At 36.6% G+C, this 21,481-nt stretch overlaps 1 protein-coding gene across 1 annotated transcript in view; it reads right to left on the bottom strand.

Moving 5' to 3' along the window:
• Positions 1 to 21,481, bottom strand: part of COG5 (component of oligomeric golgi complex 5) — a 191,228-nt gene that overhangs the window by 41,170 nt on the left and 128,577 nt on the right. The window contains exons 11-14 of the mRNA XM_082308220.1: positions 9,510 to 9,591; positions 6,994 to 7,198; positions 5,693 to 5,854; positions 3,637 to 3,736 (exon numbers count right to left, since the gene is read on the bottom strand). Coding sequence (XP_082164346.1) covers positions 3,637 to 3,736; positions 5,693 to 5,854; positions 6,994 to 7,198; positions 9,510 to 9,591 — 549 coding nt within the window. The remainder of the gene's footprint in view (positions 1 to 3,636; positions 3,737 to 5,692; positions 5,855 to 6,993; positions 7,199 to 9,509; positions 9,592 to 21,481) is intronic.

Below are 21,481 nucleotides of genomic sequence, written 5' to 3'. Positions count from 1 at the left end.
TAAAAATTCCTCTAGGAGGCAGATTTGTGAGCTCCTATCTTTTGTTAAGCAGCATGGATTCTCAAAAAAACCCCAAATTACTCAACTTTTTATTTGTTTTCAGGAAATGCAATTTACTGGTTTCTCATGAATCTCTTCCCTCCGCTGTACTTTTTGTCAGCATTTGATGAAAGAGCTAGTTTTCTTACGTGGCCAGTTAAACAAGAGCACAACATGTTATATATGTCGATCAAGACGGGTAACTTAAGGTATTTCCAAATGGGAATGGATGACCCTTCTGGAAAACTCTTAAATCAAGGAGAAAAGTTAGTGTTCGTTTTTATCTGGGCTACCTTACTTGTACAAAAAGGTGGCTAGTGAACAAAATCTGGCTCAGTAAGCAGCCATTATGTTCAAAAGTAAGCAATGGATTACAATGTGCAAATGCAGAAAAGGAAAATTTTGCTCTTATCCATAACATGATGATCAGATTTGTTAATTTCTCTTCCAATCTGGAATGAGAAGGATGTAGAAACGGTGACTAAATGGAAATCTCGCGGTGTTTGTAATCATTAGGAAGATGTTTGGGCTGCCTGATTTAGGGAAAATGTGAATAAGAAGAGACAAAATAATAACGGCACAGAGAAAACACGCCAAGCACCCTTCCTCAGCATCACCTAACAAAACACAGGATGGGTTGTGAAGTTGAAAGGTAATACTCTTACATTAACAGAAATATTTTTTTAGATTTAGTGCAATGTATAATTATCCCTTCAAACTCTGTATAGTAATAACATCTGCAATTACACTGAGTGAAATTAGGACAATAATTCTGAACGCTTCATGGCATGCACCAACCACATCAAGCATCAGCAAGGGGTTAGCTAAAGATTCACCCAACAGCAGAATGTATCTACCTACAGAGGGTTATTTATATCTTCTCTGAAATCATTTGAACTGGTTAATACAAGAATAGGTCTCAGGCACAGCAACACCTACTTCTTGCTGTGGGGAAAGCTGAAAACCAAAAGCCAGCAGTGTACAAAGTCACGTAACACAAACAAACGTTTTGGATTCACAGGAAGAGGCTGTTTTTTCTTACTTGTTTTTGCTTTAGTACTATATGTACAGATTGCTAGATGCTGCTTTTAGTCAAAGGTAAAATCTCTGAGTCTTGAATAACATTTTTCTTGTTATTTGTCCTATCTAAAGCTAACTGGACAAACAGCAATGAAATCTTAGTGAATTGCAATTTCTTTTTTTGTGAAATTGAATAAATAAAAACCCTGACATCAGAATGTCTCAACATTTTTAGGTCTGCACATTTCAGTTTTTCACCACTCAAATCTACCTGCAATATTACAACAATGTTAAAAAAAAAAATTCTAATGACTCTTAAAAGTCGTGTCCCGTCCCCCCCCCAATCTTCCTTCACTGAGAATTCTGAGATTCTTTTGTTTACTTTTAATTTGGAAGATAACTCAATTGTGAATTCCTCCAGGAAATTAAATATCCATCTTTAGCACTGCTCTACTATAGCTATCAGAAATGAAGCATCTGAGTGGAAATGTTACATGGTCACCCTTCTCAGCTTTAGAAAGCTATCGTTGGAGGCTGGATTGCAAGACTGAATGAAGACTGCATTCTTGGCTACACCACTAAAACATAATGAAACAGTGCTGTCTGACATAGCTCCTGTTCTACACATGGTACACATTTCAGGCTTAATCTGTCTGCCCAAAAATAGGTACAAAAAGAAGTTACGATGTTCTAGATTATAACCACAGGGCTGGCAAGCATGGCACAGGACAAGTGGGAGAGCCATGCCCTTCTGGAGAGGCAGCTGGAGGCTAGGCATGATATTTTAGCACTTTAAAGATGGCACTACACACCTATGCCTTGGCAACTGTGTTGAGACCTTCCAGTTCTTAATTTTGTAACATTTATACCAGTAAGGAAAGGGAAAAAAAAAAAAAAGTAAAAAAAATGTAGCTGTGTGATACATAGTTGATGTTGTTTTACAATTTGCAGGTATATTCTTCGAGGACATTCATGTTCATTCTGCCAGTTTAACTAATCCTGTCACATAGTTTTTCAAAGTTTCAGGTTTTATTTTCAGTTGTCAAATTCAGGAAGTTCAAGGGCTCAAACTCCCTCTTTACTCCTACATTCTTTTAGTTTAAGGTCAGCTAATAAAAAGCCACAAATCATATACTTGTCAGCTTATTTCTACATATCCTTTTTTTCAGGGTTTCTTAAGAATTTGCCAGCTGGCTGATCACAAAACAATGTACGCTTTCAAACAAGCCACTGGCCACATTCAAACTCCAACAGACGTGATGAGCACAACAGATCCTGGTGCTTTCACAGTTGCAGCTGATACATCTTTTTTTTCCAGTTGAATGCCACTATTTGACACTACACTCCATGATAAATACAGACACAAGTGTAATATTTTTTACTCATGATGACTCTCGCAACCTAGTAAAAATCCTGATTTGTTTCATGAGCAAATTTCACTCTGAAATTATGAAGCCATGATTCGGTGTCTTTAAAGGAAGACCCACTTAAGCACTATGCTCTAAATATATAGCAAAATAATGTAAACACATATTTTTATTTTAAAATTGTAAATATTCTTTATGGCCTTCATGACTGCTTCACCTACGTTCCTGTTCCATACACTAGTTTGCAAACTTCCAATACAATTCACCCAACAGACATGGTAAACAAGGTATGTGTTATGGAATTTCAAGTTTTTTTAAAGCTATTCAGAGACAGCAGGTGTCTAGAAGGTAAATAGGATGGACAATAACTTAATTGCTGCAATGTTTTGTAGCCAATTGTTACAAAAAATTGTTAGCAAGTATCTCTCTTTAAATGAACCATATAGTAAACGAATGTCACCGGAGTCTGAGTTTGCTTTCAGAATTAATGTTGTTTAAGTGAAGATCTTGTTTACAAATACAAGTAGTTAGTCATTTCTTGTGGGTCTGTATATTGCAAAAATCAATTTTCATCTCTTCATACGAGAAACATTAAAATTTCAGCAACAGACTTCATGAGAAAATCGTTGATCTTAAAAATTATTTTTTTGTATGACAATGACATTCACTGTACTATCCACTGGCTTTCTGGGGATCCTTCCTCTATTCAGTTTAACACTAGAGCACAATGCATGGCAAATGATGGGAAGCATTTCACAAATGCAAACAAATCAAGGGTCAGTTAAATATATGGCAAATAATAAATATATGGAAAAAATGCCCATATTTTATTGCAAACAGTGAAAAAACATATTTGAATAGTCCAGATTTTAATACCATAAAGATGATGCATCATGTAACTGATGGAATATCAGATGTTGGTAAATATAAACTGAATTAAATTGTCTTAATTTTACTTAACGACAACTACATTTTTTTTTTAAATTAATATGGCAAATTCAATTTGGAGTTATACAGACAAATTTTACTGTTATCAATAGATTGTGTTTATCTGAAGGCAGAATTTAACTGAAAATGTTTCCAAATACAATTGAAAGCCAATTCAAAGGTTTTGTCTATCTAGATTGCTTTACTGTTACGTTGTAAATCTACAAAAACCAGAACATTATACATAAAAATCATACATTTTTAGAAATTTAAAGTTACTTACAAGCTGCTCAGACTTTACACCATAGAGCTGAATGGTCTTTGCCACATTCTTTGCCACAGCTAAACTCAGGTCTGGATCAACAGCAGCCACATTTAGCTCACTAGAAGCAAAGATTCCAAATTTTAATTAACAATTTAACAGTGCAGTATTTAATTGATAAAGAATTAACTATGAATATGTAGTTACGTGGCACATCAATTTAGAGAGAGTAACTCATACAACCAAGTCTTTCTAAGCACCGTAATTCAGTTTACAGTTTAACAAGTCATTTGGGAATTTTATGTGCAGTGTTCCTATTCTAGTAAAAATGAGCAAAGTTTAGGAATGACACTTCAGTATGAAATCACTATTAGTAAGCCATTCAAAAATATTGACTGCAATTAACTACATTCAAGCTTTGGCAGCAGCCTTCAAATATTACAGGTGAATACACAGTCATTCAGCTCTGGAATTACGTGAGCTGTGCAGAAATACCCAGGGGACGCCTTAGCTTGACACAACTAATAAGCTGTGTTTTAGGCAATCCTTTATAGTAACAGAGGCCCCAAAGGAATGACAGGGAACAAACAGAAGCAGGAAAAGACTTCTAAATCACTTCCAGTATTTCTTGTTCATGGAACCCCCCAGATCTCCACTGGCTGGGGCTGCATTCCTAAATGCTCTACTGAAAACAGACAAGCACAAGGACCATCATGTTGCAAGTGATGAGATTAACCTCTCCCAAGAACTGGAGAGACATTAGGCACCCTGACATAGGAATAACCTTCACCCAGAACTCTGCAGGGTCCCAGACATCATTAGCTAAAGGTCACTCTGGAAAACTCAGCTGAAATTTCATAATTTTCATGTCGTTTTACCTCCTCCTCTGCAAGGAGAAAAATAACATCAATAACCACACCAATAGGCATGTTCTCAGCATCTGCAACTCCCAGTCACAAGCACAGTGTCAGTATTTAACACACATACACATACTGTGAATACCGCACATCATTTGCAGACTGTATTAGACAGAGCAGTCCTTACCAAAACTTATTGAGGGAACATACACCATTGCTAATTTAAGCATCTCAGTTTACAAATTCTACCTGGAATAGTCGTCTTTATCTGTTATTTTGCTGTTTCGCTCTAACAGAATATTTACGTCAGGTATTATCACTTGCGGTCAAGCAACTATCATCTTCGCTTTGACACAGTCAGAATAATTAAGATATCAGACATTTACAATATGTGTGAAGTTTCTCTTCCTGATGTTTTATAAGCTTAAACAGTAAAACTTAGATTAAAATTTCAGTTATTCTAGAAAAACAAAATACAGAAAATAAATAATATTTTTTTTCGTAAATTATAAATAATAATACAGAGGTGATTATCCTGCTGTATTCAGCTTTGGTGTGGCCTCACCTTGAGTACTGTTTGCAGTTCTGGGCCCCACAATTTAAGAAGGATGTTCAGTTACTCGGATGTGTCCAGAGGAGGACAACAAAGCTGGTGAAAGGGCTGGAAGGCATGTCCTATGAGGAGTGGCTAAGGACTTTGGGCTTGTCTAGTTTGGAGAAAAGGAGGCTGAGGAGCAACCTCATTGCTCTCTACAGCTTCCTGAGGAGGGGATGTGGAGACGGAGGTGCTGATTTCTTCCCCCTGGAATCCAGTGATAGGACACGTGGGAATGGTTCAAAGCTGCGTTAGGGGAGGTTTAGATTGGACATTAGGAAGCATTTCTTTACTCAGAGGGTGGTCAAACACTGGAACAGGCTTCCTAGAGAGGTGGTCGATGCCCCAAGCCTGTCAGACGCATTTGGACAATGCCCTTAATAACATGCTTTAACTTTTGGTCAGCCCTGAAGCGGTCAGCAGTTGGACTAGATGATTTCTGTAGGTCCCTTCCAACTGAAACACTCTATTCTATTCTATATCCTGACTTAATTTTTACATGAACCAGTTTTATAACTAAAGAGTAATCAATGTTTTACTGCTAAGGAAGCCTCATTTCTAAAATTGTAACTTATGAAAAAAACATGTTGAAGATTACATTTTGTAATGTATTATACGTGCATACCTGGATATAGTTTTAATGATGCTGTCAAGCTCATCAGAAGAAGGAGGATTCCGACCTCCAGGAGGGAAGACAAGATTGATGGGGTCAAAGAGTCGAGATAAGGATTTTGACAGATAAGCAGCTTCATATTGTTGCAGTGAATCTTTCAAGGCCTTTTCTGGACTGTGGGTAGAAGACAAAATTACTACATTTTAAATTAAAATAGCATTGAATCTTTCCAGACCATACAAACTTCGCAGTATTGAGCCTGGTTTTTCTTTCTGCTCTTTAAACATATGCACTTGAAAAGATTTTAATGGTGTATAACACCTTGCGTTTCACTCGAACCATGTACTGAGTCACGGAGCCATTCTGTATAGTTCAATACAGTTCTCAGCACTTTCTGTAAGACCTGCGTGGAATCCCTAATTCAAGCTGTTCTTGAGACAAACAGTGCTAAAAACATCTGCAAAATATCAGTAAGATACCCAGAACTGCAATGAAAGACCTTTTTATATTCACGTTTCATTAGCAGATAGCTTGTACTCAATGATACATTAAAAAAAAAAAATGTACCTCCTGGTATACGTATGCATATAGAAAGCTTCAAATAGAACCTTCTTAAATTTACCTTTATTAAGCTTCAGTCTTTAGTATTTCTATTTGTGAAAATGAATAAGCAGTAGCACTCTCAAACATTTTACCTCATTGTCAGAAGTTTGGTGAACTCTTTACTTTGCTTCCATTGAAGTCAATGATAAGTCTCCCACTGACTGCTCAGGAACATATTTAAGTCGATACAAATCTCACATAAAATATTCATTTTGTCTTACATAAGTCTAGAACTCCTAATAGACTTGATGAGCCTGTTTCAGTTTGATCTTTCTGATATCTACCACTCAGATCATGTTTATTCTACGATGTATAAACATTAAAACTGTGAATCATAACAAACTGAGCATTTGCCACACTCCAATGATTGCAGTATCATTAAGAGAAAGCTACTGCTGCAATCGCAACACACACAAAACTGAATTTTCATCATTCCGCTTTTTTTTTTTTTACCCAAAGAGACAAAAAGATAAAACTAGTTCCAAAGTCAGGGACTTTGTGAAAGACAATCCAATACTGTTAATTATATAACCTAATGAAAATCCTACAGCTCTATAATATTATTAAAGCAATAACTGCATGAGGAAAAAAAAGCCTTTAAAATTTTCCCACTCTGACAATTTGAATAACACTAAGTTCTTAAAAAGATTCTGTTTTCTTGCTGGGTGCAAAGCTTTACATTTTATTGCCTTACAGTTCATAATACATACTCATAATCTTGGTTTTTTTGCATGAATATGTCCTGTGTATCTTCTTCCATTTGTTGTAGTTCAGCAAAGAGATCAGAAGTTCCACTTGTGTTAAAATTCCTCTGAATATTTTGACTGTACTGTTGCAAGCGCTTCCACAAGTCATTATAAAGCCTCAGTAATTTAGGGTATTCTCCTTCAAAAGCTTGTTTCAAAAACATAGAGGCTGCAAAATAAAGCAGTAAGCAATATGCATTGCCAAGTTCAAACTTATTTTTTGATTCACGTAAACAACCTGTATCCTTGCATTTATATCAATGAGTGAAATACATTATCCTATCTTTAATATTAATAATGTAATATTTATAATTAATTTCAAAGTGGCATGAGCTATTACAGTCAATGCAGTTGACAAAGGTACATATTTAAAGCACCAGCATAAAATCCACAATTGGAAGATTGGACATGGAAAACTTATTTTGTACAATACAGATACTAATCATGGTTGTGAAACTTTGGTATCAAACTTAATTATTACTATTATCATTCATTTAAGTCCAAAGTGTGATTAGAACTCTCTAATCTAGAGATTTTCTAACAGCTTGATGGGGAAAAGTGTGTGGCTGTGCAACTTTGAAGATACCCACTTAAAACTTCTGTGAGCCAAAGTCTTAAGAAATCTGATGAGGGAAAAATATGCTTTTACACAGACTTCTTAAAACAAGGTACCTAAAATGCAACTCTTAAACTTGTCAAGTAAGGAATGACAAAGCCAGCAGAAAAATCAGCATTCTTTTCAGCCTTGAAAGGCTTGCCACAAGTAACAGGAAATGAAACAAATGTACAACTGTTTTATCAACTGATGTTAATCTTGATCTAACATCACTCGTACTTTATGGATTTCCCATTACATTAGGAGATTAACACTGTCCATTCATCTGTAGGTTTTTCAGGTTCCAGACATCTGCCCCATCTCACCCAGCCTATCCTTTCAACTCAAATATATTCTAATTTTGAATACTGGAGGATTCACATTTATTATCAAACACAGAGTTATTTTAGGTCACAGAGCTATGTTTATAATGACTGTCCCAACCTCACAAAAGCAGACCATGATCTATTATCAAACTCTGCAAACTGCCATGAATTCCTATTTTTACACTATTTTTCTGATATTGTCCAGTCTTCCTCTGATCTATATGATCCAGAGGTCTGTGACTGATGTCAGTGGATTCAATCACTTAGAATTTATATGTTAAAGATGAATATTCTCATATAGATGCATCACTGAAATGAAAAAGTCTATTCGCTGTAAGCATTGTTTCCCCAAAACTCGGCCGTAGCAAAGTAAAAACATCATTCACAGTTCAAAAAATCCAACTGCTCCCTCTAAACATCTATGTAAAAAACATGATTAAAAATCATAAGTAATAAAGTATTTTTGAACAGCTGTCAGACAAAGTACTGCTGACAAAATGTAAGAGTTCCCTTACTTCTGAAATGTTGATTGATCCCATTAACTGATGTCACAATTTTACAATCTTAAAACCAAGTGCTGAAAACAGGTAGCACATGTTCAGTTTGAACATATGAGATTCCGGGTGTGTACATACTGCTGTTAAAGTAATGCATAAGGCAAACAGTAAAATTAATATATTTTAACACAAGATGAATACATTTTCTTTTGGGATCATCTAGTTACTTAGCAACCACTGAACACGAATCAAACAGCTAGTTCCTCAAAATTAGGCTGTAAAGCCTGGAAGGACCAAATTTTGAAGGGCCAGTGCAATAGCTGAGATCACAAAGATAAACGCAAATCTTATGCGCTTTATCTGTATGTGCGAAAGATTAACTTTATACACTGTATACGAACATGAAAGATACGTTTATGAAAGCACCAAACTCACCTATGATCTAATTCCATGCTGCATTAGCATGTACTGGTAATGGTATTGTCTTATGTTTATACATTATTTTTATTTAATATTCCTTGATTGTATCTGCCATTTATGTATTACATATGTACAGAACATTGTGTACAGTCAGAACACCAGCCATTTATCTATATTTAAACAAGACACAATTTTGAAGAAACTCAACTCCTATTTATGAAGGTATCCAAAAATGGCTAAAACCAGATTTTTACAATTAATCGGTGTTTAACAAGAAAAGACTGTAAGAACTGTTCTTTAAAATCAAATTACTATTTTTGAATTTGGCAAACCCATTCACTTTGGAAAGTATAATGTACCATTCCAAACATTTTTACCTCCACTTACAGTTGCAAAAATACGTTTTTGTTATTAGATAACGACTACTTAACGAAGCAGAAAATATTTCTTTCTGAAAATTCAACCATAGCTTAGGAGGATCACCCTGTTTGGTTATAAACTCAAGAAGTTTTAAATTCACAGACCCCGTACTGAGTGAACCACTGCTATAGTTAGAGGAGATAATGAGGAAAGGGCTTATTGAAATGAGAGATTCAGAATAACTACAGAACACATTACAAATCATTTATACTGAATACTTACACTCTGTTGCTGACTGAAACTGAGAGGAAAGTGTCTGAGTTACTGCAGTCCAAAATTTGTACAAAATATCAGACTGGCCATCCTGATAGCAAGGGACAAAAGAAATAGAAGATTCAAAACATACTCTTTTCAAAGAATCTTAAACAATGCAAATGCGCCCAGTCAAAACTGTTCTACCATCACTGAGAATAAAAACTAAGCGAATTAAGTCTGAGAAGTTTTCCTGAAGTTTAAAGCTAGAAAAAATATTGGAGAAAACAAAAATAGAAGCTTCAGTCTTCTCTCAAATGGAATATTTTCCTTCAAGTCTGAGAGAAATGCTCCCAGCTCTCCAGGGGCACGAGTGTAGACCGAAGCAGTGCACCTCAGGAGCTGTGTTAGAAAATCTCTTTGCATTGCAGTGACCTCCTCATTCCGTGGGGTTTCTCATGCTGACTACATCACAGCAATTATTGTTACTGCCATTACAACGTGCTTGCAAACACCAGCCAGGGACCAAAACCGGTGCATGCTGCTCTGCTTCACACGGAACAGTTTCCTATTTCTAAAAACATAAAACATGAAAATACAGTGAACCTCACGGTTGACTCTTCACCACCTTGTGTCAACAGGGCTTGCTGTCAGAAGTGGAAACAAGGTAGCGTATTCTTGCAAAAAGGACATACAAGAAATGGCAGGCCGTTTCTTTACTGCCCCCAACATCTTGCACTTACACTCAAGCATTAAAGCATCATTTCGTTTTCTCTCTTTTGCTTTCTTCCTGTCTGTGTGTTTGAGGTAGAAAAAATTACAAGAGATGACGATGGGCATCCTGTCCTGCCCACTAGTTAGATGCTTGGAAGGCTGTCCAGTGTTTTCATGGGAAGGGGAAGCTGACCCTGGACAGAACCATTTTCTTCATTGCATGGTACACATGTAATGTATTGACCCTACTGCATAAATTAACCAGTTTGACCAAATCACTACAGTAATGATAATGAGCAAAAAGTGCTCAGAATGAAAAAGTGAAACAGCCAGCGGCAATGACAAATGTCAGCAATTCTAAGGATCTTACGCCGGCACTTGGCTGTTTCTATCCTGACTCACTCCAAAACATCCAAGGTTTTACATCAAAACACAACATTCACAGCTAAAGATGGGTTTAAACAAAAGGCTCAACACTGAAATCACTGTCAAAGAGGGATGCATTTTCTCAGCTTTCCTTTTGGCACTGCCGGTGACTTCACTATAAGAAAAATGAAAAAACCCCAACCAAACAACCCTAGTTCTTGTTAATAACACAAGCCCTTTTTAAGTGTCAGTTCAACTTCTGCGCTGCCCAGAACCACAAAAGGGAGGAGATGAGCTATCAAATATAAAAGTCCAGCTACTCCAAACTGAAGTACTACTTAAGATGACAAAGGAAGAAAGAATGCACTCTATTCACTGGCATTGGCATTAACATGCAAAGCAATGAAGGTGTTTAGAATGTCATCCATTAACAGGGTACCACTGCATCCCACATGAACATCTGATCATTGAAAGACTGCAAGTTCAAGCTCAAGTTTCAGTTCCAAAACTATCATCTTAAAGAATTGATATAAAACCTGAAAATCAGTCAAAGGTACACTGAGACGTCTAAAAATTAAAAAAAAAAAAAAAAAAAAAAAATCAGATAGAATGCTTTCACAAATTCTGAGATCAGATAAGGAATTCATCCAACCCTACCCCTTATCTCTAAAGATATTAAAAGATAAAATTTATGGGTCATGTGTCAAGAATTGAGAGAGAACATCTTTTATGCTGTTGGACTCATACTTGTAAAGTGAATGAGAATTAACATAGAATACGAAAATAAAAATGATGGAATCTCATTTTTGACTGCTTGAGGACACTGATGGATTTACAAACTGAAGTAACTTATTTTATAGCTATGTTTGTATTTTCTGTAAAATTGTACTTGATTTCCATAAATGGGCAAAGTAAATATATAATATCAGGTGATGATTCAGAAGGTGCACTGCATAAAATATCTTTGGTTTTTTTGTAAATTTATTACTATAGCATGAACGTGACATTACTCAGTTCTTCATTTCAGTTTCACATTTAAAAAATGAAAATTACTATAAAACAAATGGCCTTTCACATCAACTATAGAGTAAATTAATTAGCTTTCATATTCTCTATCCCAACCTGTAACAATGTTTGCCTATTCAGCATGGGAACTCAATTCAATTTCTAAATAATCTAATGGAGGTGGAAAAATACTTACAGAGCACTTTCAAACAACTTTTTTTTCATTACTGTAATCACCATCTACACCTCTGTCATAGCCTCAGCAGAAAATGCAATCATTAAAGCATCTTGAAAACAAACTGGCATGTAGTCCCTTCACATTGACATTTCTATCTTAACTGTCAGATTCAACATGGTGACAAATAACAGTAACATACATGTGACGACATTTAATGTTTTTGTGAAAATATGTAACTTTTTTATGTACCTATATATATACACACATATAAAGTCAGACATATATACATATGTACTCATGTAAACATTTGCATAGTAGCCACAGCGGTACCAATGAAGCCTCTGCCCACTAGCTTGTGTCTTCTGACCTGGGCAAATGGTGTTCATTATCTGCATCAGAATTTTGTAGTGAAGAAGGCCTCACGTCTCAGCTAACCAACTGTACTATGCATGAGGAGAAACAGAGGGGAAAAGCTACATGGAAAATTCAAATAACATTTCATACTGATTGACTACCCAGTCAAAAATGTTTAGGGGAGAAAATGATTAATGCCCCAGTTTTGGACCAACTAAAACCACTATCTACTGGTTGCTTCTATAATGTAAGACAGGATATTTCACTTTGTCCAGTGTTGAAATGCAGTCACTCTGGAGGTGAAATATAGCTGCCGATTAATAGCACACAAAAGACCATGTAAGAGTTTGTGGCAGCAACTAGAGAATACTGTTGCCTACGCATACACCAGGGGGTATTTAAGTGGGTGGACTGTAACTACCAAAATTGGAATACAGCAAGGCATTATCATTACATACTCCTGCTGGAGTAAAAAGTGCCATATGCAACTATGAGCATCCAGAAACCATTTATTTATTTTGTTTAAACCTGTAATTTCTTTTGCTTACATGTTAACTCAAAATATTATTTTTTTAAGTACTTTTAAGTATCTCACTGCTTGTTTTTTAAATAATGTATTCTAATAGAGATTACATCTGTGCCTGTAGACCACAATGGAAATTTTAATTTAACTATTTAAAACATAATGTGCAATTCCATTTGGCAATAATCAATACTAGAAAATGACATAAAAAAGGGTAGCAAAAGGAGTGGTTTTTTTCCAGCTTAGCAGGAAATTAAAGGAATGTCCCTCTTCTTGTGCTGGACAACTTCTTCAAGGACTTAAGAAGATAGGCAGGATGAAGGTGGAAGAGGAAAGGGCAGTACTGCTTGCCTGAAATATACACAGCAAATCTTACTGTAATGGAAAGTTTATAAGCTTTCTTCTATGCTTCATATAACACTGTGAGCAACATCCCACAGTATCAGAAAGTAACTGCTCTTTTGGGCCTTTCACTTTCAGAAAATGTCATCTAGCTAAAATTGCATTCTTGTCATCTTCCCATCTGTGGAGTGTAAGTAATGAATTTGGTCCTCCTCTACACTTACACCAAATATCCTCACCGGTAGACAACGTATGGGAGCATTGGGTACATCCACATCAGTGACTCAATGTGTAGAAGGGATTCTTTTTGGTGCAAATCTTTCTTGTGTCTATACTTGTTGTCTTGCAGAACACACTAAAGTGTGCTAGCAGACTGACTTCCACCATTCAAGGAATACACTACCTCATCATTAGCCTAAAAAGAACAACTTCTGCAATTAAATAGCTTTTTGCAGCATATCGTCATATTTTTGTAACAGAACCCACAAGGATGTACTAATATTTTTATCAATTAATATTCTGAGACTTTAAATTGGGAATTTTCCATTTCTCTTGCTTCTGAAAATGTAATAAAATTGAAAGATGTTAAATTACTTACACCCCCTCCAAAATAAAAATGCTTGCTTTGAAATGTAGTCACAAGCAGATTAACATCTTGTGATACAATCCCTTGTAGCAGGAGCAGCTGACAAGATGAGTAATGAACTGCATCCGATTATCTTTTCAGCTCTGTGGCAATCATTTTCCAACAGCTTCCTATTCCATAACCGACAACACTGGAAAAAGGTCACCATTCTGTCTTATTTCCCCCCCATCGGTGTATGTGTTTAATAACGCTGAGAACACATAAACCTTTGGAAGTTAAGAGGTCTGGTGCTGTTATCTGGGGCAAAAGTGTTTCAGGTGCATATTGCATATATAGAAATCCTACATTAAACATTCATACATAATTTAAAGTCTCTCAGAAGGAAATTACTACACTTTACCGTATAATAGAATGCCATTTCCTCTTTTCATGCAATATGTTCTTTCTTCAACAAAAGAACCTTAACTGCAATTGATGGTATCAAAAACTGAGGACAGGCAAGATTCAGGTTGACATATACATATCTTCTCCATCATGGAATATAACTGAATTAAATCTATGAACATTAATTGCAAGCAACTGTAAAACTATAGTGGCAAAACAGGATTTTCCCCAAAAAGCAGATCCATTTAACTCAGCATTTTTGAATTGATGGTCCTATCTGTTCGCAGCTTGATTCTGATCTCACAGCAGAGAAAATCTGCACATAAATCATAATTTGCACCACTATGAAATGGTTGGGAGGTTAAAATCAGAACTGGCTATTTTTTCATAAAAATCTGCTGTGAAAATGCTCCTATACCTAAACTACACTTACATAAACTAATCATCTACCAACCAAACTGGGAATTAAAAATACTGTCGCTGCTGTTCCTGTGCTCAGTGACAACTTTATTCCCCAGAACTGATACATCTGAGCAGCCACTCAAAAAATTTAGTAGCCCCTATGCAACTCCTTGGGCAGTGCAAGACAGCTTAGATCTGTCTTCCTCTTGTCATTCTTTGCTTTCAGAAACGAACTGAACAACTGCCCAGTAACATAAACTAGGGCAACCCTCTGCCGTTCTGACCGGCTGGACAGCTGGCCAGAACCAGGGGAACAGAAAAATGCTTTTGAAAGACATATGGACTATAAGCACTTAGCTACTTTTGAAAATGTTATTCCTACGGAATCCACCTGCATCTGTGTGAGTGAAATAGAAAAACACAGTGATCAGATTCCACTCTGGCCCATCCACTACAATTTTACCCTTTTTCATACTGTTTAAAAATTCGGCACTCAGTCACACATACTATTCACACAGGAATTACTTGCTCATGGAAATTACACACATAAATCAGACAAAATATGTCCGTCGGGCTATACCACAAATGGCAATGAATTTTCTCAACAGTAGGGCTCACTTTATTGTGTACATGAACTGGACAAAGATCATTAGTGTAAGCCACAATTCAACAAAGTTTACCCTTATTAGAATAACAGATGCAGGCAGTCTGTTTGACTTCCATGATATACCTTATTTATGTGAAATTAAGAATGTGCTTAAGTGCTTTGCTGAATCGGGGCCATAATCAACAATCAGCAAAAAATGTGTTCACCTTGTATAATTATTTCAACTATTACTATAAAGTTACTATTGTCAATACTCTGCACAGACAATAATAGTGTGCAACTTCCCCACAACAGAAGAGGTTTTAGATAAAACAATTAAGAATGTGTGATAATACTGCATGATGACAGTGCCAGGAGACATTTGGACAGTGCTAGTTCATCCTGCTCTCTGTCCCAGCTCAAGAAAACAAAACCCAGCACAGGCTTGTGCATTCTAGGCGAACACGAACTAGCAAACTGTATTTTAAGATAAGGGTCTCTTAAGTAAATCTTTCTGTTGTAAATTAATAAAATTGAGTCTCTCCCCAATAATACAAGCATAATAAGTGTGAAAATTTAATATTTTTTAATATTTAACACTTTTGCTAGTCTAGGACAGAAAATGTCTACATTTAGTAGATGCCAAATTCAAAGCAGCTGACTGGCCTTTTAGGCAAAGATTTTAAGCTGCAAGTCAACAGAATGGCTGAGGTTGGAAGGGACCTCTGGAGGTCATCCTGCTTAAGCAGAGCCATCTAGACCAGGTTGCCCAGGACTGTGTCCAGGCGGCTTTTGTATACCTCCAAGGATGGAGACTCCACAACCTCCCTGAGCAACCTGTGCCAGTGCTCAGTCACCCTCACAGTGAAATAGTGTTCAGAGGGAGCCTCCTGTGTTTCAGTTTGTGCCCATTGCCTCTGGTCCTGTCACCGGGCACCACTGGAAAGAGCCTGGCTCCATTCTCTTTGCACCCTCCCTTCAGGTACTTATATACATCGATGAGATCTCCCTGAGCCTTCTCTTCTCCAGGATGAACAGTCCCAGCTCTCTCAGCCTTTCTTCATAGAAGAGAAGCTCCAGTCCCTTTATCCTTGTGACCCTTTGTTGGACTCTCTCCAGTGTGTCCACATCTCTCTCGTACTGGGGAGCCCAGAACTCAACACAGTACTCCACGTGTGGCCTCACTGGTGGTGAATAAAGGGAATGATCATCTCCTCAATCTGCTGGCAATACTTTGCCTAATGCAGCCCAGGACACTATTCACTGCCTTTGCTGCAAGAGCACACTGCTGGCTTACGTTCAACTTGGTGGCCCCCATGGCCCCTAAGTCCTTTTCTGCCAAGCTGCTTTCCAGCTGGGTGGCCCCCAGCATGTGCTGGTGCCTGGGGTCATTCCTCCCCAGGTGCAGGACTTTGCACTTCTCCTTGTTGAACTTCATGGGGTTCCCGTCGGCCCATTTCTCCAGGCTGTTGAGGTCCCTCTGGATGCAGCATGACCCTCTGGAGCATCAGCCACTCCTCCCAGTTTTGTGTCATCAGCAAACTTGCTGAGGGTGCGCTCTACCCCAGCATCCAGATCATTACTGAAGGTGTTAGACAGGACTGGACCCCGTATTGACCCCTGGGGTAGACCACTAGTTACTGGCATCTAGCTAGACTTTGCACCACTGATCACCACCCTCTGGGCCTGGCCATTCAGCTGGGCCATTTATGAACAACCCTGTGTTCATAAAAAGCTGAGTTTCAGAACTTCAAAAAGAGGCCTGTTATAGCATACAGTGCAACTGAGAGAGACTGCAGATTCAACCATCTTCTATGCAATGAATGATGGTAAGGAAAGGATTCAGATCAGTATTCTTTCATTGGTATGGCATGAACAGGGGGAAAAAAAAAAAATCTATACTTGCCTTTTAAAAATTCTTTTTTTCAGTGATCTTTATATCTTTAGTGCATTGTATTATAGCATGTATTCAGACTTGTTAATAGTGTGAAGTGACATTATTACTCAGCTGTATAGATTTGAAATTTAGATTAATGCTGCCTCTTTGCAGGATTACAAGATTATCTTTGATGGAAAAAACTACAGCTGATGGAATCCATGTGCTAAACCCCTTCTCACTTACTCACATGAAAGTGACTTGATTTCACAGTTGAAAAAGTATAACCCATTTTCACTAATAGCTACTAGTAAGTTAATAAACCACTGAACAACAGTGGGCTGAGTACCAGTACCATAAGAGCAGAAATATTTGAAGATCTGTATTCACTGTTACTCTACAACAATATTAATGCTGTAGCCTGGAAAACTGATTTAAAGTCTCCTCAAACATAAAAACAGAACAGCTTACCTCATTTTTAAAAAACATACCAAACTACTAATTAACTTTGCTATTACTGAAATGAAATCTCTTGAGCTCTGTTCTTAGTATCTGACATTACATCTAAATTCAAGGAATGAGAATGAAAGTACCCCCTTATTCAGTATTAGACAAGAATGCAAGAAGATGCTGAAAAGACATATATTTATTTTTACAAATGTCTCTATTTCCTCCACACTGTAAATTTAGAACTTAATGAGCATAATTTCCCATCTGTGAATTATCATATTTGTGTGTGTCTAAAATAGCTATTCTAACATTCAAATAATAAATCTGACCCACTGATTCTAAACTGGCTCCCACTTCATGACAATCACTTCCAACTTACTTTTCCCTGTAGAAATTTTGAAAACCATCTTTATTGTGAAGCCTCTTTGAAATGTAAAACAATATAGTGAATATTACTATGCAGCTAGTTGCTGCAGGCTCCTGAAATCAGGCTTTGCATACTAATACGTACAGTGCTTTCTATCTGTAATCAAAGGCTCTGCCATAAAGAAATACAGGACTTGCGAATGTTGCTCTAAAAACAGAAGACATTTAAAGGACAGCTTAAATATTTTTCCACCAATAAAGCAACAATGCAAATGATTTAACGATTTTGTAAGGCAAGATCTTATGGGACAGAAATAAGGAAATCTATTTGCACTATTTCTATAGCAACAAAATTGCCAAATGTTAGACTGAACAAAAAGCCATCGTCCTCAGTAGTGCAATTAATCAGTAAAGAAATAGACAAATTCTGAGTGTGTTTTCAAGAAACCTTTTCTATCTTCTCAAAGTAGTTCAGTTTAAATTTCTTAAAAGAATAGTGCATTTAAATTTCTAACGTTGTCTACATTATACATTGCAGGTGAACAGATGTCAATAAATGACACCATGATTTTAAAAATGACCTTGATTTTTTTGTTTTACTGCAGGGCATACAATTTCATTACACTGAGTTGATCAGTTTATACCCAAGGTGTAATAGTTTCTAGACTTCCAGCAGTAGTGAACATTTTAAAAAGGTCTCTTTATGCAACTGACAAAAGAAACATAACCTGTTTTTTTTTTTTAAATACAACCTTCTTAACGAGAAAATAAAGTTAAGACTGTGCATTTTCCCTATTAGAATATTAGAATTCTTAAGTGATTCCTCAGGAAAACTAATTTGTAAGGAACAAAAATACTTAGGGCTCAAACAGTGTCCTGTATCTTCAAAACTACTTAAAACATTAATTAATCCTCCCATATTCCTGCAAGATATGCATCAACTGGAAGTAAATGAACTTAGTGTTTCCAAAAGCCAGTAACTACCCAAGGGACCTGACAGCTTTCTTCTATCCAGAGAACTGATTTAGTATGTACAGCAGTAATGCGAACTACGCTTTCACCTTGACTACTACAGGCTCCATCCAAGGATGAAAGGGTGGTTCGTTACCACATCCACTCAGCCCGTAGCTGTTCAGGTAAGATTGACACGAACGATGATAAAAGGCGGCACTTCTGGTAAATGCATTTCTTTTCTAATAGTAAGCTGACTGAAAACCAACTGACTCAATAATTTTCAGTCACCACTGAACTGCAATTTGCACAAACCCCACCAAAGCAGAAGTGAAAAAGAACAAAGGCCATTATAACCTACTAACCCACACAACCTCCACACCATCCCTTTTATTTATGGCTGCACATTTCTGTCAGAGAAACAGAATTAAAGTTCTAGAGAAAATGCAGTGTCATTGGAAAACCATTGCACAGGCTCTGAGCCTCCCATTTGAATTAGAACCAAATTACTTTTAGCATGGCTGTCTGGACACACTGATCCATCCGAAACTAGAATCAGGACTTTTAACTGGTAAGACCTTTTTGTTTTCTTAAGAGGCCTCAAAAATCTTGCAACTGAACTCAGTAGGACAATTTGTAGGTTTGAAATAAAGAGCATCTTTGGTATTTTGGGGATCAAAAACCTGCTCATTCACCTGTGTTTAGATCTCCACAAAGTACCTTCTTATTGCTTAAGTAAAATAAACAGAAACCACAGTAGAAATGATGTGCAAGTAGTGCAATTCTGCTTCTACAAAAAAATACTGGAAAATAAATCACATACTTGTAATAATAACTGAAAACCAGATTATTTTCTGAGCTCACATAAAGCAGTAATTAGATTCTTTTTCAATTTTTTCCACTTGGGATTATTTCCTAATTGGGTCAACGGAATGTGAATATGTGATGTTAGATGTGAATAATTTCAAAGCAGCAACATTTTTTAAAAAGTTTGGATAGGGAGGAGAAATAAGAAGGTGAAATGTAAGTACACTTTGGGCAATAAACATTCATATTTTCCATTTATTTTCTTTATCTTATGTAATGATGAGGACATTTCCTTCTGTATTGTTAACACCTCACATTGCCAGTGTTGACAACTCAGGAAAATAGCCTGCTTACTCACCAAACGTTCATCAGGAGAGGCAACGATAAGAGCCCTCCACAAAGTACATAATAACACTCCCTACAACTCTCAACTCACTTTTTTAACCAGAGGCTTACGTAAATGACAGGGTTTGCGGTGTGCCTTAGCTGCTAAGAAGCGGGACATCAGCAGATCAAGAGCGATCAAGGGCAGATCTGTCCTCTCACAGGGAGTACCCTTCTGCCCAGCGGAGAGACCCCAGCTCACCCTTTCCATTGACCACCCCAAAGCCCCCCTACAAAATGATTTGCTGCTTTTAAGGTTGCTTCTCACTTTGCAGAACTGTTCGCTGATGCCTATGTAGGAGTGAAGGACCCAAAATAGATGAGGATCAGAGATCATTTTCAACTCTCTTACAAGGGGCTTAGAGGGATTCTTATCTCTAATTAGGAAAGTGGCTGTCACAGAAAGATATGTTCTGCTGCGACTTACACTGAAGTCAACTGTAGTTTAGGTATTACAACAGCTGAGGCAGGATTAGTCACTAGACATTGAAAGAGAGAAGCAGAATAAACTGGAGTAACCTATTAGCTCTCTTAAGGTAAATAAAGCAATTGAAAGAAGTGATATAAATAACCAGTCATTAGGTGAACAAAAATATCAATTTTACATTATTTAAATCTTATTTGTATTTTTAATTTTTACCCTCAATATTATGAAAACAATAACCCTACCTTTTAAAAAATGTATAAAATTAAATCGAATTCATTTTCCCCTAAACTAGAAATCAGAACTTAAGGAATTCTAAATTCTTCTAGCCTTGCTCCTCAACTAAAATCTAGTCATTAAAGGCCTTTTTTTCCTAGACAAAACCCCAAAAATGTCCACTTAGTCTTAAAAGAAATGTATTTCTCCTTTAAATAGCTCATAGATCTTTTTAGGAAATTAAATCTGTAATTTTAGTATTTACAGATTAATAATGAATCTATAGTTCATTAGTAGTATGAAATGTAACAGTTTTTACAATGCACTATGAGTGCATGATTTCTTTTCAAAATTGCATTCATTTGGTATTGTGGCAAAGGAAAAATATCAAAAGCTAGATATGCAAAGGGACAGAGTGGAAGAAAGTACAGTGTAAATTTAATCTCCAGATTCTTCCATGATACTCATGTAAGCCTGGGTATGTCACTCAACTCTTGGCCACATCGAACGGTGGAAAAATTTGGAAGTGAATTTTGTAAGAGAAACCATAGTGTAGAAAAGATGTGGGTGTTGTCATTGCCCTCCTACTGAACTCCAGTATTTATAAATTTTATAAGTTATGTGCCTCAGTTTCTTCACCTGTCAAGATTTTTGGTTTGTTTCCTTTTTTTTTTTTTTTTTTAAACAGAGAGGTTTTGTGAATCCTTTAATTAATTAGTTAGTGTTTTTAAAACTACATTTTTGGATACAACATGATACAACACTACTAAATATTATTACAGTAAGAGGTAATTAGAAGGCCGGAAAGCACATGTTTGAGATCATAATACAAAATTAGAAAAAATGCAGGCTGTGCTATCTGTAAAGAGAAAGACACAAAAAAATCCCCAATGGAAAAAAAGAGAATGATTTAAAAAAAAAAAAAAAAAAAAAAAAGGCAAGTAGCTTCCTTGCTATTAAAGGACTTGTGCTTTAAAAAGGCTGGGTCTCCTCCTCTCTTATGCTTCCTAGGATGATACTTACACTGCAGTAATCAAAACAAGGAAGCAGATGGACAGGCAAAGTGGTACTGCAGCTGCTGCAGAAGA

The sequence above is a fragment of the Platalea leucorodia genome (assembly GCF_965183815.1).
Source record: "Platalea leucorodia genome assembly, chromosome: 4".
Lineage (NCBI taxonomy): Eukaryota > Metazoa > Chordata > Aves > Pelecaniformes > Threskiornithidae > Platalea > Platalea leucorodia.
The sequence above is the reverse complement of the archived record's forward strand: the minus strand, read 5'-3'. Positions and strand labels throughout refer to the sequence as shown.